The sequence below is a fragment of the Sporothrix schenckii genome (assembly GCF_000961545.1).
Source record: "Sporothrix schenckii 1099-18 chromosome Unknown Cont43, whole genome shotgun sequence".
Taxonomy (NCBI): Eukaryota; Fungi; Ascomycota; class Sordariomycetes; order Ophiostomatales; family Ophiostomataceae; genus Sporothrix; species Sporothrix schenckii.
Genome location: NW_015971144.1, coordinates 1,966,017 through 1,988,614, shown reverse-complemented (window position 1 = coordinate 1,988,614; position 22,598 = coordinate 1,966,017). Strand labels below are relative to the sequence as shown.

General features: G+C 55.6%; 8 protein-coding genes across 8 annotated transcripts; 5 read left to right on the top strand and 3 right to left on the bottom strand.

Annotated features, from left to right (window-relative positions):
* Positions 1 to 424: 424 nt before the first annotated feature.
* Positions 425 to 1,431, bottom strand: SPSK_02642 (uncharacterized protein; the record flags this gene model as incomplete). Its single annotated transcript, XM_016729510.1, has 2 exons — positions 425 to 1,089; positions 1,188 to 1,431. 2 exons carry the CDS (start codon positions 1,429 to 1,431, stop codon positions 425 to 427), a joined length of 909 nt encoding a protein of 302 aa, XP_016589377.1.
* Positions 1,432 to 3,303: 1,872 nt separating this feature from the next.
* Positions 3,304 to 3,663, bottom strand: SPSK_02840 (translation initiation factor 1; the record flags this gene model as incomplete). Its single annotated transcript, XM_016729703.1, has 1 exon — positions 3,304 to 3,663. One exon carries the CDS (start codon positions 3,661 to 3,663, stop codon positions 3,304 to 3,306), a length of 360 nt encoding a protein of 119 aa, XP_016589376.1.
* Positions 3,664 to 4,585: 922 nt separating this feature from the next.
* SPSK_02655 (short-chain oxidoreductase) lies at positions 4,586 to 5,545 on the top strand (the record flags this gene model as incomplete). The annotated part of the gene is made up of 1 exon (XM_016729523.1): positions 4,586 to 5,545. The coding sequence occupies one exon, from the start codon at positions 4,586 to 4,588 to the stop codon at positions 5,543 to 5,545; it is 960 nt and encodes a 319-aa protein (XP_016589375.1).
* A 2,284-nt stretch (positions 5,546 to 7,829) lies between these two features.
* Positions 7,830 to 9,839, top strand: SPSK_02328 (uncharacterized protein; the record flags this gene model as incomplete). The annotated part of the gene is made up of 1 exon (XM_016729200.1): positions 7,830 to 9,839. The coding sequence occupies one exon, from the start codon at positions 7,830 to 7,832 to the stop codon at positions 9,837 to 9,839; it is 2,010 nt and encodes a 669-aa protein (XP_016589374.1).
* A 1,018-nt stretch (positions 9,840 to 10,857) lies between these two features.
* SPSK_02159 (uncharacterized protein) lies at positions 10,858 to 14,904 on the bottom strand (the record flags this gene model as incomplete). The annotated part of the gene is made up of 3 exons (XM_016729036.1): positions 10,858 to 13,707; positions 13,763 to 14,006; positions 14,615 to 14,904. The coding sequence occupies 3 exons, from the start codon at positions 14,902 to 14,904 to the stop codon at positions 10,858 to 10,860; spliced, it is 3,384 nt and encodes a 1,127-aa protein (XP_016589373.1).
* A 378-nt stretch (positions 14,905 to 15,282) lies between these two features.
* Positions 15,283 to 15,555, top strand: SPSK_02869 (uncharacterized protein; the record flags this gene model as incomplete). Its single annotated transcript, XM_016729731.1, has 1 exon — positions 15,283 to 15,555. One exon carries the CDS (start codon positions 15,283 to 15,285, stop codon positions 15,553 to 15,555), a length of 273 nt encoding a protein of 90 aa, XP_016589372.1.
* A 1,554-nt stretch (positions 15,556 to 17,109) lies between these two features.
* On the top strand, positions 17,110 to 18,595 carry SPSK_02473 (uncharacterized protein; the record flags this gene model as incomplete). The annotated part of the gene is made up of 3 exons (XM_016729342.1): positions 17,110 to 17,179; positions 17,255 to 17,288; positions 17,383 to 18,595. 3 exons carry the CDS (start codon positions 17,110 to 17,112, stop codon positions 18,593 to 18,595), a joined length of 1,317 nt encoding a protein of 438 aa, XP_016589371.1.
* A 2,109-nt stretch (positions 18,596 to 20,704) lies between these two features.
* SPSK_02438 (uncharacterized protein) lies at positions 20,705 to 22,312 on the top strand (the record flags this gene model as incomplete). Its single annotated transcript, XM_016729310.1, has 1 exon — positions 20,705 to 22,312. One exon carries the CDS (start codon positions 20,705 to 20,707, stop codon positions 22,310 to 22,312), a length of 1,608 nt encoding a protein of 535 aa, XP_016589370.1.
* Between the last annotated feature and the right edge of the window lie 286 nt (positions 22,313 to 22,598).

The window sequence follows — 22,598 nt, the reverse complement described above, 5'->3', positions numbered from 1 at the left end:
CAAAAAAGCAAGAAAAGGGGCACTAAAAAGAGACTTGCCTCGTGAATCCCCAAGGCGACCCCATCGGCCAGAGAATACAAAGGACTAGAGACAGAGAGAAGCTGTGATGTTGAGGAGGCCTTGTGTCTATGCTGCTCAACATATCGTCCGGCTTTAGACACCGTAAAGACAAGGGCGAGAAGCAACGAGCGGCCATCCTTTTGGCCTTTTGACGATATGTGGATTGCCATGAAAAGATAAACGAAAACAAAAAGAACGTGAACAAAAAAGCCAATGCAGAACGAATGCCGCCGGAATATAATACTAGCATTATCAACCCGTTCTCACCATCACCAACACCAGTTGCATGTGCCATACAAACGTGTACACCCTCGTTCGTCTCTATGATCTATCCCATTACTCCGTGTTGTTGCTCCAGTTTTTGCTAATACGTGGGGCGTTCATCATGGCCCGGAACGTAGGTCGCAGACGGCGTGGACGACCCCATAAGCGGTTCCGTCACAGCGGCCGGCGTAGGCAGCGGCGTCGCCAAGGGCGACACGGCAGGTGTGATGTGCACCGCAGGAGGGAGGTTGCCGGCGGACACGGACGTGTAGGCGCTGTTGGGCGAGTACGGCACGTTGGCGGGCGAACCGACGCTGACGGCGGTCGTGGTGGTGTTCGTAGTCGCTGCCGTCCCAATGGCGGCGCCGCTGCTGTACGGCTCGTACTTTTCGTTGCTCGCGGTGTAGCGGTGGCCCGACTGGGCGGCGTGGCCGGAGCCGCCGTCGCCGTACGCGGCCGACGACCAGGGCTCCTGGCTGACGTCGTCGAGATCGTGGTCGTCTGAAATCCCAGAGTTCCCGCCGTAGGCCATGCTGCTGTTGTAGCTGCGGCTGCTGCGGGCATCCTTGTTGTCGTAGTTGGCGCCCGTGGGGACCACCTTGCTGTACGATGTGGTGGCACTGGCCTTCTTGCCACGGCCCAGTACGGAGCGGACGCCTTGGGCAATGGCGGCGAAGACCCAGAAGAAGAGGGCAACCTTGAGACCGTTGAGGGCGGCACGGCCATAGCTTGGCTTGCGGTTTTCGCTGTGAGCCGCGCGGCGTTCTGTGCGAGCCCAGTTTACAGGTTAGCACGAGTACATTTTGTGATTGGGAACTGGGAGGGCGTGATGGCAGCTGTTTGCTACGCGCACCCAGACTCACCGTGAAGGGCGTTAAAGAAGAACGAGACGACAAAGGCGAGCACCAAACTAGCACCGACACCGATCAGGACCCATCCCCAAATGGGGACATGGTGGTGGTCCTTGGTGTCAAAGTCGTCGTTGTTCCCGCCATTGAAAAAGGAGGTGCTAGCTTTGGTGCCGGTGGCGTGGGAGGACCTGGAGCCGTCGTAGGACCCGACCCGGCCAGAGATGGCCATGGGCGAGGCGCCGATAGGGAAGAGCATGATGGCGGCTGTCGACGTGGAGGACGTGCTGCGTTGGAGAAGAGAAGGACAAGAAAGAAGAAAAGTGACCAAGAAAATAGAAAATAAAAAGAGGTGGGAGCAAAGGTAGATTAAAGAATGAATAGGGATAGGAGGGAGACTTGCGCTCAAACGAAGGCAGAAATGAGCGTGGCGCTCCTCCCAAACGGAAGGTTCTTGGTCCGGGATGGAGAGCCGGGATGTTGGAGTGAGAGAATGAGGCTGAGGTTTCGTAGACGAAACAAAACAAAAGCCTACTCAGAAGATTGGGTGAGCGTCAGGGACAAGCTTGAGCGTGCCTATTTTTGAGTATTATGAATAATACAGTGAGCACACGAAAGCGGACGTTATAACCCTGGTACCTCTGTGTACGACGTAGTCTCGTATGTACTTGTTGTGTATGTCAATATTGTCGCGGATGGAGAGGTGGTAAAAAAGAAGCCGTGAAAGTTTACGAGACAGCGTTTAAAACGGATGTGAAAGGGAGGTCTTGCTGGAAATACATGATCCCAAGAAAAGATTGTGAACATCACAGAATACACGGCAGATTCAAAAGGGGACTGCGTATGGGAATAGATAAATGAGCATCGCGGCAGAGCACGCCTCTCACTTCTCTCATTACGATGCCATAACCATTCTTTCCCCTATTCTTATTAGAGGCAGGCTTGGGTCAGATAAGCTTACGCTGACGGCGCGGTGGGTGAGCATTCAAAGTGGATTCGGTTGGGTCGCCGTCAGCCACAGATGATTTGGGGAAACAAAGCAACAGGGGAAGGATACTCGAGAGGTAGGGGATAGATTTCCAGATTACCTGTGGCCCCCCCAGTGACGAGAGTCGAGTCTACAGAATATCACGAATGTATGTTGTACAAAGTAAAGATTGTGTTTGTATGCTGTACGAAGTATAATAATGGATATCCAGTGATGTTGGGAAACATAGCCTCAAGCAAGAGCTACCCGTCCTCAAGGACGAGCTGCATTTCGCTAGTCCCGTTCTGGAGAAGGCGCAGCGTCTTTTATTTGTTGGTGTGGTGGTGCATGGGGGCTGTTAGTGTTGCAGTTATTTTTGGAGTTGCCGCGCACGGCTTGCTGTCGACCTTTTTTCTTTTTAGCCTCACGTTCTCTTTCCTTTTGTTTCGTCTGCAGCATGCTGCAGGGCTGTGCATCTGGTCAGACCTGAATCTTCATATGCATTAATAGAAACGTGTAAAGAAGTCATTCCAGGCGACACATGGATCACAGCTTATTTGATGACGACCCAATCGAGGCCAGCATTATCATTAAATAAAACCTTATTTCTCACCCTCTTGCCTAGGCCTCCCGAAGAAGGTCGCCAGCAGCAGTGGTCGCGTTGGTAGGGTAAATGATTGGTGGTCGTTTGATGAGGGCAGACGCTCTCACGCTGTTGGGCCTCGGGACTGGCACTAGAATGCAATAAAATTACGACGGGGACAATCAAAGACAATCTCACGTCATATTTTTGTGCCATTGTGCATGCTAACCCTGCAGTTTTTCAATTTGTTCTCAGTTGGATATGTTTCATCGCGCCGCTAATGAACTGTAGACCTGCCACGTTGGCCGACTTTTCCGTCATCTCTTCGTCCAGATTGCAAGGTTTGCTTGCCGCTTCACACCATTGGTGGCTTTAAGCGAATCATTGACTTTTATCACTTGAAAGCATTACAACCCTTTTTCTCCAGCAATGACTGTGAATTGCTATTGCAGCTATGTACTGAAAAGACTGTTGTAAACGCCATTGTGGTGACGGAATTATATATAACAGAGTAGAAAGTAGCCGAAGGGATGACGGATCATCAGCACCCTCTCATCGTAGCAAAGTGTAGCCGGTCCACTTTAGAAACCGTGCACCTTGACAGTTTGCGCGTCCAGTTCGAGGCCGCTCTTCTTGTCGGTCAAAAAGGCCTGCATGTGCTTCCGCTGGTCGCCCTGCAGCTGTAGAATGTCACCCAGGTCGTCGTCGTGGATGGTGGTGCCGTTGCAGGCGAACTTCTTCTTGACGACGGCGAGAATTTTCTTTTGCGAGAAGCGCGGCGGGATGCCCTGGACGGTGGTCAGGGTCTTGCGGCCGTTGCGCTGCTGGATGCGAATATGGATGTTGGCCGCACGGCGGGCGTCGGACGTCACGTCTTTGGGGAGTACGGTGTCCTCTGCATCGGCAAAGGGGTCGACAGTCTTGAGGTTTTCGATCGACATGTGATGTGCACGGGGTGGCGTGAAGTCCGATGCGGTGGACGTGGATGTCAAGGACGATAAGATTCCGTGGTGGGAGAACGAGGAACAGAAGTTGAAAAGCAAAACCAGACAAACGTCAAGGCAAAGACAACGTTGATTAAAGGCAGTCAAGACAAGCAGGTGCAAATGGTGTAGGGAACGACAGGGCTTTATATCTCTTGAAATCCGGGGAGGACGATCATCTGGGAGTCATGTTCTCTCGCGACACGAGGCTGGGGCGAATGATAACAGATGGCGAGAGTGGCGAATGACTGTGGCGCTGCATTCCGGAAGCGCCTACGGTTAGGTGACATCTAGGGGAGGCCGGGCTTGGCCGAGACCAAGCGCCTGGAGTGGACGTCAAAAGGCCTGGGTGGCCACTGGCAGGGCGACCTTGGCGAGCATGCCCAGCATTCAGCTTCTGTCGCCCCGCTGTCAACAGCCAATCAGCGTGCGGTGTTAACACCGATGAAGCACTTGGCAAATGGCAAGACCAATCCACACCATTAACACCGATGACTGGCATAGCTCCTCGCAACTTGTCAATATCGGCAACACTCCGACGGCATTGCTATTGATCAGTAGCATCTGGTCTCCTCTTTTATGTCAAACGGACAAATACTAGGAAGCAAATGCCTTTTAAAGGAGTAGAACCATGCCGGACTTACCCTGCAATCACCACTAACACCGGACACCATCCGCGGCAGGCGCGACTCTGGGGCATACGATCTGCGACGACGTACGTGGACGGAAAGAACATTAAAATGCCCTGTATCCTTCCCGTAAGGGAACTTGCGGAGCCGTAGCCCGCATCGTTACTTTCCTACGAGGCGGACCGGTGCCATCGACTTCTACAAGATTTGCAAAACAGACGTCAAGGCACATCATCAAAGCACCTGCTGTCATGTCTACGCCCGTCCCTCACTTTACAGCCCCTGGTCGGCCTCTGACGTGGCTCATCACCGGCTGCTCGTCCGGTATTGGCCTGGCCCTCGCCCGCCACGTGCTTGCCAACGGGCACCGCCTCATTGCTACGTCACGCAACCCTGCCAAGACGCCCGAGCTGGTGCGGGAGGTGACGTCGTACGGCGACGGCTCCCACCGCTGGGTCGCGCTCGATGCGGACAACCCGGACGCGGGCACGGTCGTGAGCCAGCTGGGGGTGGCCATCGACGTCCTCGTCAACAACGCCGGCCATGCGGTCCTCCAGACCGTCGAGCACGCCCGCGAAGCCGACGCCCGCGCGCTCATGGAGACCATGTTCTTTGGCCCGCTGCGGCTGGTGCAGGCGGTCCTGCCAACGATGCGCCGACAGAGGTTCGGCGTGGTGGTCTACGTGAGCTCGGGCGCCGGGCTCGAGGCGCGCCCGTCGATGGCCCTGTACGGTGCGGCCAAGGCGGCGGGGGACGCGCTGACCAAGACACTGGCCAAGGAGGTGGCGCCTTTCAACGTGAGGGCGCTGTACGTGTCGCTGGGTTCGTTTCAGACAAACATGCCGAATGCGACCGAGGTGCGCTCGTCTGCCCCGGCGACGCTGCAAGACAGACCAGCATCTACGGACGACGACTACGCCAACAGCGTGGCCAGACAGATCATGGGCCACATGGCCAGCGGCGGCCAGGCTGCGTCGGCTCAGGGTGATCCTGCCAAGGCGGCACGGGCCATTTTCGAGGTGGCGACGGCGACGGGCGTGGGCCGCGGCCACGAAGCCGAGGTGCTGTTCCCGCTCGGTGCGGACGCGGCGGTTCGTGTGGAAGAAGTGCGTGACACGCTGGCGCATGCGCTGGACGTCTTTGGCACGGTGAGCAACCACGTGGGCGTGGACGACGAGTGGCCGGGGGACAAGCACGCAGTGACGAACTAACCGGAAGAGAGTTGTTTCAAAAGACGAGTTGGCTTGACTGGCAGCGTCTCGGACTGCGTGAAATGTCTCTCGATTTGCTGGGTTTCGAAGTGTTCTTTTGGTCTTGTTTGGCTTGTCGCCTTCCCTGTTGCTGTTGTACCCTGGCCGTCGGTGTGTCGCGCATGTTCCAGGCGTTTGTGTTTGACGCGCGTCTTTCCATGTAGCAATGATAGGGACTTGGCGTATTTTCGTCTCTGGGTTCTCGAATATGTTCTCGAATCTTGAAAGGTTGATGCGTGTGAAGAGAAAAAGTGATGAATTGGACGAGAGGGGGGAGTAAATGGGAATGTTCTGTTGATTATCTTCGTCTGGCTGCCCTTTGCTTCTGCCAAGAGATATTGGACGTGCGTTTGTGGCTTCAATCTAACAAACAACTGCCGCTTTGGTACGACGGAACATCCCACCAGCACCTTCTTTTGTGGAAAACACGCGAATTCGAGGTCGTCATGCAGTTCCTTAGTCGTGAAACACGCCACAAGTCAACTTTCAGCGTCTTGGGAAGCAGCCTTGCAGCGCCCAGGGGATTCACTATCGTCTGATTCCAGCATTCCCATACCCGCCCGACAAGCTTTGCGTCCCCGTCTTATGCCTTTTGTTTCCTCGTCTTTCTTCCACATGTCGCTCCGTGCATTTTGGTTCCCAATATTGTCGTTATTCTCCCTTAATTTCCCACTATCGATAGTTGGCGTGTCCCGGTGGCGTTTGCCTCCGTTTCTTATGTTCGTCGTTCCAAAAACGTGCCCGATCGTTGTGTAATATCCATCCTTGGTCTAGCGCATACTGTGGCATTCTTCTTCAGCCCATCTTCAGTCATCGGCTTTTGACCGGTTTTTGACTCCGGGCCGGTGACTTTGTTCATAGATAATTGAATTCTTACAACCATATTCCATATATTTCGTACATGCACCGTATTTCACTGAAAGACGTGCCTGTGACCTTTGAAGGTGGTCCATAACGGTTCCGTTTGTACCTGAGTTCGTCTGTGTCTAAACAGCTGTTGGACAATAAACAGAACTTCCCGTCCGCCTGGTTGGTCTCCCACCAACATTCAACGCCTCCCACCGTCTTCTGCTCTAGAGCAACTCAGTATTGGTGTCAGTCATGCCAACGGTGTGCCAGCTGGACCCGAGCCTCAGAATCCCTGTCGTGGCCTTTCCAGAGAAGAACCTCCGTTTGAGTTTGTTCGCTCCAGAGATGTATCACGAACGTGCGTTTCGTACAACAGTACCTTGCATTCCAAACCCAAAATGGGCTCATCCAAATCCATCACAGTGTCCCGTCTTGTCCTCCCTCTGCTTCTCTTTTCGGCATCCTTCATAAACGTAGGATTATGTGCAGTAGTACCTGCCCTGCGGGCAGGCTGGAGAGCTCAGAGGATACATGCAAACCTCAGAAAGAAGGATAAAAAAGTGGCGGAAATGGTGAAGAAAAAACACTGGATACGTCGGAAGGCATGCCCAGCTCCTCTATCCACCGTTTCGTTTTCGGCATGCCCCGGTCAGGCCAGCGTTGCCAAAGATCGTCCTTCCTCGGGAACGGCTTTTCCATCATTCCCAAGACGCTGCCAGTTCAGGAATCATTTTTTGATTCCGCGAAGGTGGGTTCTGGACGCCCCTCCTCGTATTCTCAGTCTCCTCCGTATGTGGCTGGCCATGGCCTATCCCTTTCGTCGCCCGCCGTAAGAACCAAAATTGTGAATCCAGACTCGTATGCAACATAACGTGTTGGTTGTTTGTCCTCCCTCCTAGTCCATCTCAGCGTGTACTTTCCAATTCGTCTTCGTCAGACACTATCATCCCCGTGGAAAGCACCAAATTTGCATCTCCGGTTTTTTAGTACTCGCTGCTTTTGCCTGCTCCTCCTCACATCCTGCACTCTTCAGCATTATCTCTCTTTAATCTTGTATCTTCCTCCCATTTGAGCGTCTGTCGACCCGCCCACCCGGTCCGTTGTTTAGCAACACCATTGGCGCCGTCCTTGCCCCGACCTCTCCACTGACCGGAATTCCGAGGCAGTTCACTTTTGGTGGTAGGCGATTATTCTGTCTGGCAGACCCTTGATGAGGTCCTCTCCCTCACTCTCTCTGCCTCTCAACCCCTCAACCTCCAAACTATACTATAGTTGCCACTTGCCAACTCACCACGCAGACCGTCCTGAAGGGGCTCGCTTTGTTGTCCTTCGCTGACTATCAGTCGGCCTTGGAACTTGAAAAACACGAAACTCGTCTCCTCCTCTTCCTCTCGCCATGTCATCCGGCACCGGCTTCCCCTCGCTGGCGATATGGCATATCAGGCAGGCCTGCCGAGCCGGCATCGCATCCATCAGCGGTGGAAAGACAACTGCATCCTACAGCTACCAGCCACTTGACCTGGAAACTTCACCAACCACTACATCGTCACCACCATCGTCGTCAACTTCAACGGCCACTGCCACTCGGCGAGGACCACGAACACTTCTCCAGACACGATGGGGGAAACTCGTCTTGGGAGGCAGTCTGCTTGTTTTTATGATCCTTATTGCATCCACTGCCAATGTGCCGTCTACTGTCCGACAATTGACCGGCGGTAGAATCACCAACCCGGATGTGCCACCGACACCACAGGCCTCAAACAAGCCCGCCCCCGATTCGCCAGCTTGGCCCGACAAGCCGCCGACAGGTGTGGTTCCTGAAGAGACACCCGACACACCCGCAACGCCCGAGACCGACAAGACTCCAGCAACCTCCAACACTCCCCCGCAAGAGCCGCTCACACTCGAGTCGGCCCGTGCGACCATAACCAAGCAGGAGTACATTGACGCCGTCCTCCGCGACCCCGTCGAGGGGCTGCTGGATGTCAGACCCATCCGCAAAATGTGCGACACCATCAAGTTCCAGGAAGGCCTCGTCTGGCACTGCGAAATGGTCAACGGCGGCATCGGAAATATCGGCAACATGTGGATCAACTGTGTTCGCTATGCCATGGAGGCCGGCGCCACGACCATTATCATCCCGCGCATTGGCGCCCGATCCGAAGACAACTTGAGCAAATTCGGTGACGACAAGCACAGCGTCGACATGGACATCCTGTACGACGTCGACTACTTCCTCACCGCCTGGCAGGAGGCCTGCCCCCAGATGCGCGCCGTCCGCTCCGACAAGGAGGTCGCCAACCTGCCGCCCGTCGACAAGTCGCCCGCCATGCGTGCCAATGGCGTCGGCAAGTTGCCGCGCATGCATGAGCTCATCATTGACGCCACAGGCTGGCGCGCGGCCTTTGATGCCTGGCTGAACGAGAAAGTGCCCGCCAGCAAGACCATGTCCTCCAAGACGCCGGTGCGCATCCGTCAGCGCCTGGCTCTGTCCCACTGGAACCGCGAGAACCAGGCCCACGACTTCGCCATTGCCTTCCCCCGCCTCTTCCGCTTCCCCGACCACCTCCGCCGCCTCGCTGCGGCCACCCTCTGGGCCATGGAGAAGCAGACCGGGGTGCCCATGGTCAGCGACGCCGTCCTGTTTCCCGAGTTCACCATCGATAGCTCCAACTCGTTTGACGATGCGTCGACCATGGTTACATCGCTGGATCGCAGCCGCCTCGCGCCCCAGGCCTTCCTGGGCGTACACCTCCGCGTCGCTGCCGACGCGGCCAAGGCCGGCTGGCCCGGATACGATACGCAGGCACCCGCCTACCTCGACGAGGCCCAGCGCCACAACCTCTCGACCGTCTACCTCGCCACCGGCTCCAAGGAGCACCGCAACCGGTTCATCGCCGACGCCAAAGGGCGCAACGTCCATGTCGTGTCGAAAGAAGCGTTGCTGGACAAGGACGAGCTTGAGGAGCTGGGCAAGCTGTCGTGGGACCAACAGGCCGTTGTCGATTTCGAGGTCCTGATCCACAGCAGCCACTTTGCCGGGTTCTCGCGCAGCAGCTTCAGTTGGATCGTGGCCATCCGCCGGAGCATCCTGCCGGAAGCGGGCAAGCCTGTGATCCACAACCCGCTGAATCTGCAGCACAGGGCAGTCGAAGAACGTGTCGGTCACCGGGGCGCGCACGTCAGGAGAGCCGAGGCGCCAGCGGCAGCAGAAGCGGAACCAGCTGTCGCCATCGCGACCGCGCCCGCCACACCGCCGGCTCCCGTCGCAGCCGCCAAACCGGCAACGCCCGCCGTGCCTGCTACGCCCCCGAAGCAGGAGCCTGTTGTCGAAAAGTATCGAGACGCTCTGAGCTTGGTGATCGGTCGCTTTGATGGCATGACGATCTGTGCTATTTGGCCGTGAGGAGGAAGACAAACTATAGGAGGAGAAGACGCTGAAGCGGCGAGGGCGCGAGGTTGAGCTTTGTCGAGCGAAAAGAGAAGAAAGTGTTGCGTTCTTGCATTTCCCCGCCGAAGGGACCGCGTACAGCTATTCTAGCGCGGCTGTTTTCTGCACCTTGGCTTTATTACTTACGGGGGCCACGTTCGTATTCCCTTGGCGTTTTTTGTTGTTTTATGCGGTGCTTGTCGTGTCCTTGCACCTGTTTTCCTTTTCGTGATTCATAGCATCCTTCTTAATTTATTCGACCCATGTCGTTCGATCCTTCCTTCCTTCGTGGTCCAAGTCAAAACTGTGAACACAAATGTGTGCCGCAAGGATATTTACAGAAAGCGCCACGGCACATGGGATTCAGAGTAGGATCGCTAATAGCCATCCCTGGATGCCCAGAGATCGCGGAATCCCCGAGGGGAAAGAACGACCCACTAATCTTACATCAACTACATAAAGGGGAAGGTGCCGGCGCACGTCGGCAACTGCTCCGACAGCATTATCACGAAAAAAAAAAATTATGTCACACAGGACACATTCAACCTCAGTAACATACCCAGCAGGTCAAGGGCGTTGTGTCGCGTTCCCGCAAGTGACGAGGAAAGAAGAGAAGACATGGGCCGTCCAACCACAACACCTTTCCCCCCCCTCAACAATAACCCAAGTGGTCCCGTGAAGTTGGCATTCATAATTGTACGTCGTAAAATGTAAAGCTATCCAAGAAACGGGGTCTCATCTTGTCTGACACTATTACAATGACAGTTTGGAATACGATTCACATGTGTGAGATGCATGTCAAGTATTTCCTATTTGAACTTTCCAAAAAAAATGAGATGAAGCATGAAAACTGAGTATTCCCTTTTTCTTCCAATCTTTTGAGACCCGAAAAACTGCAGAGCGCCTTTTGTGGGATATAATATGAACAAGAGTTGTATACAAATGCAGATAGAAAAGTAAACAGAGCATGACCATAAAAGCGGCCGATCACCCCTCATGCCATGTACTTGTTGGTGCCGTCTTGCTTGTACAGCCAGTCACGGTTCGCGTCAATCATAAAGTCGGTAATGTTAAACTCATTGCCAAACGGCGCGCCGCCGCCGTTGTTGTTGGTGGTGTTGTTGCTGTTGCTGTTGTTATTGTTGTTATTGTTGCTGTTGTTGTTCACTGCTGCGGCCGTGGTAGCCGCATTCTCGGCCGCGACGGCTCCATCACTGCCCGCGTTGCTGTTAGTCGTAGCGGCGCGGTTGCTATCGTTTGGGCCAGTGCTGCCACCACCTGCACCGTTGGCTGTGTTGCTAGCGTTGTCGTTTCTGCCCGTGTTGTTGGAGCCAGCTACGGGCCCACCACCGATGCCGGATACAATGTTGATACCGTTGCCGCTCGTCTCCGTTGGCAAGCCAAAGGGCAGCCGTGGTACATTGAAGAAATCAAAAACATCCAAATACTCCAACTCGTTAGGCTGCGGCGTTCGTGCCAGTGTCTGGTTCGGGACGCGGCCCATCGTGTGGCTCCCCATTGCGGTCATTTGACTGAGACCACCGTTGTTTCCGTCGGCGCTGCTGCCGCTGGGCATGCGGCCATCATGACCGTAGTGACCGAACTGCTGGCCACTCATGAAGGCGTTGTTGCCGGCCACATGACGCGGTTGCCGGCTGATCAGCAAATCGAGATCGAACGCAGTGCGGCGCATGTCGGCCAAGATCTGGACACTGTTGGGGGTCACACTGTCTCCGTGCCGCTCACTGTCACTGTGCTCGTCGAGCACACGCTGCAAGAGCGCGCAGTACCGCCCGGCTACGGGCCAGTAGCGGCCCATGGCACGGAGCGTGTCGACGAAGAAGTACACGCGGGCGCTCAGCTTGTGCTCGACCGTCGAGCCATGCACGAGGTACAGGCGAGCAGCCACCCAGAGTGAGAACGCAAACGGTGGGCCGAGCTTGGGCAGCAGGTTGTTGGACACGACAAACTCGCATAGTGTGCCAATGTTCTCAACAGCGCTGTGGCAGCGCTGGCTGGCAGAGTAGCTCGGCGTAAAGATGGGCGAGCGTGTCGTCGGGTAGGCGGAGGAGGAGTGCAGCCGGATAATGGCCGTGTGGTAGGTGATATGCAGCATGATCCAGCCGCAGTTGACAACCTTGGCGCAGTTGGGCTGGAACAACTTGGACATGTTGCCATACTCACCGGGCAGGCCGACCTTCCACGAGTTGAGCGTCTGGTCAAGCTCGCGGTATCGCATCTGCCACTGCTCAACGTCGCTAAGCGACGAAATATCGACTGGCTGTTTGAGGAAATTGTGAATCTTGGTCAAAATGCCGAGTATCTCAATGTAGTAGCTGAAGGCACCCAAATTTTCTGGCTTGCCGTTGGAGCCACTGGGACCGCCCGCCTCGGGCTCAAATCCATTCGCACCGAGACTGCCAGGCCCTTCGTTGATCCCACCTCGTGTGTGGTCGGTGTGGAAAAGCCGGGTCTCGACCTTTTGATTTCGGGCCCAGAGGTCGTCGCGGCACGGCAAGGTGCGGTCAATCTCGCGGTCATCGAGCGCAAACTCAAAGGCCGTCGCAATGGTGGCGTAACGATCCAGCAGGTAAATGACCCAGAAGAGTCGCCGGCGTGATTCTTCTTCGATAAAGTCCTTGGGTTCCGGCAGGATCATGGCCCGCAGTGTGTAGATGGATGTGTAATTGGGTGAAACGGAAAATGAGTTGGTCTCAACCGCGAGGCCGAGCTGCACGACCGCTCGAGTAATCAGCGCCATAATGTTCCAGCCTGGAGGCCCGTTGCTGCTGCCACAGAAATCGAGCGCCAGAATGACCAAGGCTTGGAGTGCTTTCACTGACGAATTTTCCATGCCGTAGAGCAACACCCGGTTCTTGGAAATGTCATGGTAGCGCTGGCGCTTCTCTTCTGTGAGCCGCGCGTCTGTGGAGAAGCGCAACGTGGTCGCCACAATTGCGTGCAGTAGAATCTTGTTTGTCTCGTCGGTCATCGCCGCGCCAAACAGCGCCTCGATGGTCGGATTCCGCTGCAAGAGCGGGCACCATGTGTTTATGTGTTTAAAGTAAAGGTCGACCAGTGCGTAGGAGAGGTCGTAGGGAGGGAGGTCTTGGTCTGAGCCAAGATGAGACTTGCCACCGGTCATATTCATCATGGGCGAGGTTGTCGTGGTGACGCCATTGCCCACACCAGGCGGTGCACTAGCTCCATAGTATTCTCGTGCCGCCGGGGTTGAGAGAGGGGAAGGTTGTGAGAGAAGTGACGGCGAGATGCCTGAAATAGGACCGCTTCCTGCGCCGTATGTGGCATTGTTCGCATTGTTCATGGTACCTGGCGATGTCATGGTCATGTCCATTCCGCTGCCGCTGCCGCCACGGCCGGTGAGGGCAGGAGGGCCTCCCGACGGCGCCGCACCCGGTGCGTAAGGCACCGTAGAGGGCTTGTGCAGGAAGAGTGCCGCCTCCGCCTGGGGTGTTTGGGCGGCGTCGATGCGGTTGAAGATCGAAGAGGCAGCGATATGCTCTTGCGGTGTGCCGCGGTCCTCGCCGCTAGCCAGGCTACCATGAACGCTACCTGGCCGCCCGTTGCCGATTGCGGAAGAGTTCTGGAAGCCGGATGGTAATGGGACACTGACGGAAGAGCTGATGGGGTTGCCGGAGGCGTCGAAGGTGATGTGGAGAACCTCGGAGTGCTTGCGGAGGATCGCTTCAAGCTTGTCGAGCCTTGCTTCCAGCTCGCGTCCGTAGCCGGCGCGCAGACCCGGCTTCTTCCGCTCCTTGTACTCGCAGGTGGCGCCATTGCGCGTGCACCAGCCGCACGACGGCTGGCCACGGTCACATTTCACCTACGTCTAGTTAGTACTCGCGACCATGATATGTAGGAAGTTCATGACGACTTACTTTTCTTTGCTTACAGAGTTCGCATCTGGGATTGCCAATCAGGTTAGCGGATGGATGGTCTCTCTTGACGGAACGCTTCTTGAGAGGAGGTGACTCGTCCGCGCTGTCGTCCGACTGGGACGTGGCGTCGGCGATCTCGATCTGAGCCGCCGGAGGTGACTGATAAGCGGCCGCAGCGGCCATCATGTGCAGCAACAAGTCGTCCGCCGTGTAGATAAGGATAAGAGTGAGGCGTGCCAGAAGGCTGAAACGCGTGGGGAAAGAAGCGACGACATTGATTGACGGAAAGATTGACGGAAGTCTGGAATTAAGACGGAGAGTGGTATCCACGGATAGGCACAAGCGGCCGATTGTAGCGCACGAGTATCAAGTCCATGACCACACCGAGTACAGGCATACGCGAGTCTCATTGGCAAGGAGGGGGTCAAGATGACGAACAGACCCGGACATGTGCAAAGTATACGGAAAGGAGGGTATGGTGTCTGGGGAGTATGGGGAAGGAAGCTTGGGCAAGCGTCGGAGCTTGCGAGGACGAGGGGATTGTCACGGAGGGCATGAACCCGAGATGCGAGAGACAACCTTCAACACAGGCTCACACTCGGCACTAGTCGAGGGAAGACGACAAACAGAGTAGTGGTACAGGGAGGGGGCAGAGTTGATGCAGGAATGGAAAGCATGGTCCAAGGAACCCGGGGAAAACCAGAAATGAAATAATGCATGAACGGGGACGAGTTGAATGACCGAAAATGGCCTGAAATCAACAGCAGCGCACAAGATAGACAAAAACAAAGAAATAAAAGAGCACCAGAAAGGCAGGGTTCAGAAAGAGGAACAGGAATCGAAAATACGTACGAGACTGAAATGGGCCGCTTCCGCTTGCCGCTACGGGCGCCAACGCCGCCATCATCGTCACCGTCAATATCGCTTCGATCGTCGCCGTCGTCGCCGTCGCCGCTGTCTGATTCAACGGCCTGTAATTGTTGCTGCTGCTGCAACTGAGGCTGGTTCTGACTATGGCCCTGGGTCTGCAAGGTGTGCAGGCTCGGCTTCGAACCTGGCGTTTGTTCTTGCTGAAGAGGATGGTGCCGGAGTGGCTGCCGGCCGTCGGCTCCAGCTGCTCCTGAGATGGTGCACGCGGCCATCGCGGCGGCGCCTGGACGTGCGGTGGCCAAAGCCGTGCTTCCTGCACTTCGTGCAACCGACCGCATGGGTTGCTTGGTCGCTGGCCCGCGCCTTGATTTCGATTCGTATGAATAGTAGTCCGGATGCCGAACCTTGCGGGAATGGATGTGCGCAAACTGTGTGTGCAGAAAGCGGGAATACGCAGTGTGTCAAAATCCTGCTGCACCTCGGGGGCAATTGTCGCAGATAGCTTCTCCTCCTTTCTCCTCACTTTGCCGCTCCTTGTCGATGGGACAAGATGACAGGCCCCAGGTGTGCCTGGCGCTGGCCCCTCGCGATCGGGGGAATAGAAGCACAACACTAGGGGACAAAAATTAAACTATAAAAGAGGATAAAAAATGACGAAAAGTCATTATGGCCACCGAGCATGTCACATCACAAGCTCAGTTTCGCCGCGGTCAATCCACGGTCAGACGGAACCTCTGAGCAGTGTTCCCCAGCATTTCAAGTCAGAGCGCCAAGGGCCCCATGTGCGAGGCGTGGTGGATGTGGGGGGGGGGGAGCGTCTGGAGTCGACAACGAAGCAGGTGAAAGCCGCTGTCGTCGGCAGAGGTAAACGCAGCGTCGTTGGAAAGGATTATCCTGCTGGTGGTCTCGGGTCAATGTTGTAAGCTCGGGCTATTGTCTCACGTTTTGGAGACATCCCGAGGAACAGAACTTGTAGACTCAAGGGATATGGGTCACACCCACCAGCACCGAGGTCCCCGTGCTAACTGAACTGGCCTGCCTAGCCCTGGTCGTTGTATGGCTGTGGAGACGACCAGCCTGTTTGCCTTGGTCTGTGACATACTCGGTTGTGACTGTGTGCAAAAGGAGACTACGAGAGACGAAAAGAGGGTCGTGGATGGCGCTATGAAGCATTGACTTCTGTTGGGGTCTGTTGTTCCCCTGCGAGCTCGGCTTACGGTTTAGTGAATTCCGGGCGCAAGTTCTGGCATGTGCAGACCGCTCGCACCTGCTTGAAAAGATGAATTGACACTGCAAAAGTGGGGATCGATAATTGGTATCCTATCTTCCCAGCATTGCGAACAGGTCTTTGTCCAGCTTAGACCACGATGAGAACGCGCTGGAATATGCCCTCTACTTGCTTGCGCACACCCGTGATTCCATGCAAGATGCTGCCGTGAGGTTGTCCAAAGCCGTAGGTCCGTTTAAGCCGATACATGTCCCCGTTGCCGCTTATCACCATTCTCGGCTTTTCTTGCACAGCCGCGCTTTCCTCCAGTGTCTTGAGTGATCTTTTTGCACCTTCCTTGCGTGCTGCCGCTGGCGTGCTATGTCTACGAGCCCATTAGCCATATGTCCGGCATATTGCACACTATCGTCTACTGTATTACCACCCGCCATGCTACGCTTTCTTTGGATGCGCTAGACAAAAGCTAGGTTGCATCTATACGCAACAATCGAATGATTCCACTGCCGGGCACCGTATCTGCAGCGGCTGCTGCAGCATTTTTGTAAAGCCGCGTGACGGTGCACTTTGTTTCCTTTGTTCCACCTTGGAGGCTCCTCCCAACGACAGACGGAGCCCACTTTTACTGGCCCTGTTTCTCGTAAGGAAACCTGTGAAGGTGGGGTTTCTCTCAGATTGCTCGCCTGTGCGCCGTCGGTGTATCATAGGCCGAAGAAGAGTCGCTCCATCGCCACCGCCTCGCACTTGGAGAAAGGTACAGCAATTTTGAGTGACACGAGGGGGCTCGTTGCTTAGAATCGCCCCTCACGCGTTCCCCAGATACTGTCGCGCCAGCCCCGTAGATGAGGGCTCTGCGTCGGCTGTGCTTGCTATTTGAGAGGTGTGCTCTTACGTTAAGGCTGCCCGCCGCCGAATTATATGCCATAGCTTTTGGTGTGATGTGATCGAAGCAAGGTGCGTTTGCAAATGCCAATAGCCAAGTAGAAGAAAAGGCTGGTACATTGTTTGTACTCTCCCGGTCTCGCAGTCGCAACTGGAATCCGAAAGCCAAAGCTTCTGCTACATCTACCCGCGCTTTCCTCTTTTGTCTTTCTTCGCACTCCCTCCACTGTCTCTCGCCATCCTTTATACGCTCTGGTCCAGCCTTTTCTCTCGCCTTCGGACCACCAGCTCTTTCTCGTCCCATATTGTCCCAGTCTGCTCCATCCTCTGTCTCTTCCGTTCCACGAAAACAAACCGTGTGGTCGTCAAAATGGCCTCAGTTAAGGACTTCCCCAAGATCAAGGCCGTCCGGTCTTTTATCATCGACGGTGTTGGTTCCGGTGCGTTCTACTGCCCTCCGGCTGAGCCGAATATCTTGAACTCATCTCGGTCTCATTGCTAACATACCTGTCCAGGCGGTGACTACCACAATGTCAAGGGTGGCCATTGGTGAGCCAGCCCCGCAATGTCCCGGTTGACACCTTCCCCTGCCACTTCCCCTCCCCGGTCGTTTGCTAACATGCGCCTTCGCTACTTCCGCCAGGCTCATCGACACTCCCATTTCAACGCCCTGCTCCGGCTGGGAGAAGTACCGGTCTTCACGGACAAACTGGGGCATTAACGTGCTCGGCTCCTTTTTCGTCGAGATCGAGGCCACCGATGGCACAGTCGGCTTTGCGACGGGTTTCGGCGGCCCGCCAGCCTGCTGGCTGGTGCACCAGCACTTTGAGCGCTTCCTGATCGGCGCCGACCCCCGCAACACGAATCTGCTGTTTGAGCAGATGTACCGTGCGTCCATGTTCTATGGCCGCAAGGGTCTCCCCGTCGCCATCATCTCCGTGATTGATTTGGCCCTCTGGGATCTGCTGGGCAAGATCCGCAACGAGCCCGTCTACCGCCTCATCGGTGGCGCCACCAAGGAGCGCCTCAACTTTTACTGCACAGGGCCCGAGCCGACTGCCGCCAAGAAGATGGGCTTCTGGGGTGCCAAGGTGCCGCTGCCGTACTGCCCGGAGGAGGGTGCTGAGGGCCTGCGCAAGAACGTCGAGTTCCTGCGCAAGCACCGCGAGTCGGTCGGCCCGGACTTCCCCATCATGGTCGACTGCTACATGTCGCTCAACGTGCCATACACCATTCAGATTGTTGAGGCCACCAAGGACCTGAACCTGAACTGGTGGGAGGAGTGCTTGTCACCGGATGACACGGACGGCTTCGAGCAGATTAAGCGCGCCCACCCGACGATGAAGTTCACCACAGGCGAGCACGAGTACTCGCGCTACGGCTTCCGCAAGCTGATTGAGGGCCGCAACCTCGACATCATCCAGCCCGACGTCATGTGGCTGGGTGGCATGACCGAACTGCTGCGCGTGAGCGCCATGGCCGCCGCCTACGACATCCCCGTCGTGCCGCACGCCAGCGGTCCGTACAGCTACCACTTTGTCGTGTCGCAGCCCAACACGCCCTTCCAAGAATACCTGGCCAATTCGCCCGACGGCAAGAGCGTGCTGCCCGTGTTCGGCGACCTCTTCATCGACGAGCCGATCCCGTACCAGGGCTTCCTGACCACGGCCGACCTTGACAAGCCCGGCTTCGGTTTGACACTGAACCCCGCCGCCCGCCACAAGCTGATCCCGTCCACCTACCTGCTGAAGCCGCCGGTGCAGGCGTCCCTGCCGCCACCAACAGAGGAGAAGAAGGCGCAGGTGAACGGCACCACGGCGGCAGAGCCCGCAGCCGCAAAAGAGACGTCCCAGTAATCGACAGGTGTTTATCCTGCTTGAAAACCATAAAAGAAGGAAAACAAATCTCACTTGTAATTAGAATGTTCTTGGTATTTGCATACAGCCAACCCAGAGCAGCGCAGGACGCACACGGTATCATGGAGTCGCTTGTAGCCTACTGTTCTCACGTTTGCTTTCTTTGCATCACGCATAGCTCTTGTTTTGGTTAGCTTTTCTCACCTATACTTCCTGCATCCCCTTTCCTGCTTACACTTCGACCTACAGAACTAGAAATCCTACGACATGATACTACACATTGAAAGTTTATTTGATGGTAGGGCGACAAAGGCTTCAGTGGCTCGCACTTCTTTGCGCCGAGGCCGTGCCCCGCTATGGTGGACTACCCTCAACTTTTCACAGGCATTTCCCGGGAAGAATGGATAAACAATCGCGGAACGATAACAAGTAGGAAATATAAATAAAAAGGAGGGTAAAATATAAAGAAACCACGGGATCAATTTTTAGTTAAGCTGTACAATTTTACGTTGCTGGGGCTAGACTGTAGCCTGCCATCAGCGGGTTGTCTGTTATTTTCATGCATACAGAGAACAATTGCTAGGTCCCGCTTACGACTACGACAAAAACCACACCCGGCCGAGATCCGAAATTGATTTGCGGAGAAGAGAGAGAAAACAGTGTGGGGAATGCCTGCAGGCGCCAAAGCATTACTCGCTCTGGTTATTAAGACAGACAAGGCAATGACCGTCCCACCCGACCTGCCCGATCAGGCAGCTGGGGCAAAGCAGACAACCAACAGAGAGCAAACGTGGTGAAGGTCGGAGAAGAAGTATTTCTACCCCGGAGCGCCGGATCACGGCCAATTCGCGGCCATTCTGCGGTGCATGGTAGCAAGACACCTTGCGCTTTACGCCGGACCGTACAGCTATAGCGTGCGGAGACCAAGATCGACAGAAACGATGCATCGACCCCTTGCAATTCCACACCACATTTATCCCAAAACGTGTCGGCTTGTCACGTGGTGGAAGAGAACCGGGAAGCAACTTTCATCCCAAAATCTGAACAACGACATTGCGACGATGGAACGGCAGATCTTATCATCTTTGGGGGAGAGACACCAGACCTGGCGCGAATTATGTCTGGCTCAAGAGATTTTCGGCGAGAACGGCGGAGTGGGAAAGGGAGCACTGAGAATATGGGATACGAGCAAGTTAATTTAAACTTTAGACATGGTGCACGCGGCGATGCACCACGCGGACAGTACAAGGTCGCAAACCGGCTGTAGGCAAATCCGTCCTCAGTGAAGCTGTGGAAGGTCCACGTACCTGCTAAAGGCGCCTTCCCGGTACAGAAGCACGCATCAACACTGTCCAACATTCACAGAACACGCACAATCAGAGAAAGGAAGGTGCAGTCCACAGACCGCTGTCTACGACGTAATAACAAGAGAAGATTGGAAAGAGCAAAGGGGATGTTTATAAACAAGGCGTGCATTGGCTGGGCTTTCTTCTCCAGTCCCATGACGCACTGCCGCCACCGTCTCCTCCCTCCATCCGCTATAATCGCTGCAGCATGCAACCATCCATCCGTCGTGCCACCGTGCTTGTGCCGTTCGTTAGACACTTGCAAATCGAATTTCAACTCCTCTCGGCCCACAGAACATGATCAAACCCTGTACATACGACCCCAGCTCTGTTGATCAACCCCGCGAAGTGGTGAGCATGTCCTTTTTTTCGACATGATCAGCCAATGATCGACCCCCCAGCCATACGACACAAACATCTCACAGTTGTCACTCTGAGGCATGCATCAGACTCACCATCCTGCCTGCCATACAACGGTTTGACTGGCAGATCGTGGTGCTAGCACACCAGGTCGCGGTGCGTCGGGGGGGGTGTACGATAGATATATTTAAGGGGGGCCGGTTGTCTGGCCAAGAGCAAGTCGGTTGTTCTGCCACGAGAATGAAAACGAAGCAGACGGCACGACACATTCCTAGAGTCAACCCCACAGGAACTCTCCCGGCTTAATCTATTACCCATAGAGGCGGTGTATATTTTGCTGGAAATCTAGACGTTCTCTTCTCTGTGTTGTGAAGCAACCAGATTCATACTTTGACAGAACAACATGACGAGACGCTCCAAGATCGCCGCTGCCGGCGTGCTAGCCGGTCTATGGACGGCTGGTACGGCCGTCGGTCAAAGTTGCCCGGACTACTCGACATACGCCATGAATGCGCACGCGCCTCTAAGCAACGGCTCCTACCAACTGGGATACATGCGTCCGGACCCCGCATGCCGCACCTTTAACTTGACCGAAGTCGAGTCTACAATCACGTCGATGGCGAGGAGCATCTCCGACCCGGACCTGTACCGGCTCTTTGTCAATGCCTTCCCCAACACGCTGGACACGGCCATCCGCTGGAAGGGTGTGGCAGCTGACAATGCCGACGAGGAGCTGACATTTGTCATTACTGGCGACATTGATGCCATGTGGCTGCGCGACTCGTCGAACCAGATGCAGTCGTACCGCTCGCTGCTCAAGGCGTCCTCGGACCCCAACAGCCTCGCATCGCTGTACCGCGGTGTCATCAATCTGCAGGCCCGCTACCTTCTTGAGTCGCCTTACTGCAACAGCTTCCAGCCGCCGGTGGAGTCGGGCATCGCGCCGGCCACGAATGGTGCCGCCAAAGACGACACTGTCACGCCACCCTACGACTCCACCAAAGTCTTTGAGTGCAAGTACGAGCTTGACAGTCTGGCTGCTTTCCTCGAGGTGTCGTCAGACTACTTTACCGCCACGGGTGACACGGCCTTCTTCGGAAAATTCAAGTGGCTCCAGGCGCTGCAGGCCGTCCTCCAAACGGCCACGTCCATGATGACGCCGACATATGGTGACAACGGGACCGTTCTTACGTCGCCATACACGTTCACTCGGATGACCACGCGTAGTACGGAGACACTCGCAAACAATGGGCTGGGCAGCCCCGTGGCGGCCAACACGGGTCTCATTCGGTCGGCATTCCGCCCCAGCGATGACAGCACGCTGCTGCAGCTGTTCATCCCGGCCAATATGATGTTTTCGCACTACCTGGAGCAGACGGCTAAAATCGTGGACAAGCTCGGTTCTGCCGCGCCCAAGGGTCTTGGCTCCCAGATGCATAGCCTTGCTTCTTCGCTGCGCAACGCCATCCTGCGCCACGGCATCGTGGCCGACACCAGGGCCGGCGTCGCCGGCGCTCCAGTGTACGCGTACGAGGTCGACGGCTACGGCTCGTCCATCATCATGGACGACGCCAACATTCCAAGCCTGCTGTCGGCACCCTTTTTTGGCTTTACGAGCATCAGCGACCCCGTCTACCAAAGCACACGCGCTGCGATCCTTTCCGAGACGCCGCGGCCGGGCCCAAGCCAGTACAACAGCAACCCGTACTTCATGCACGGGCCTGTGATCAGCGGCGTCGGCGGACCCCACCAAGGCCCGGGCTATGCGTGGCCCATGGCCAGCATCGTGCGCATCCTGACGTCAGACGACGACGACGAGATTGTGGACCAGCTGCATACTCTTGTCAGCAGCACGTCCGGCCTGGGCCTCATCCACGAAAGCGTCAACACATTTGATCAGAGCAAGTGGACACGGCAATGGTTCTCATGGGCCAACGGCCTCTTTGGGCAGATGATGCTCGATCTCAAGGAGCGGAAGCCGTCTCTTCTCAAGCGCAGCTACCAGCCATAGCGTGCGAGGCGCCGAGGTGGCAGGTCAGAGATGCAGGTACTGACAATAGAACTAGTGACGTTCGTCAAAGGGATATCAGGTTCACTTATGGTACTCGCGGCGGTAGTCGGTATGGAACAAATGGTCGTGAGGTCGGACATCAAATCGAGGATGAAACTGGACTGAATAAATCGATGGGGGGACGTGGGGAGAGCGGAGAGTTCTTTATGATCATCGTCATCTTGAAAGAACCACGAACAGAATTTAAAATAATGAATAATGTTTTTCAGTTCTTTAATCACAACGA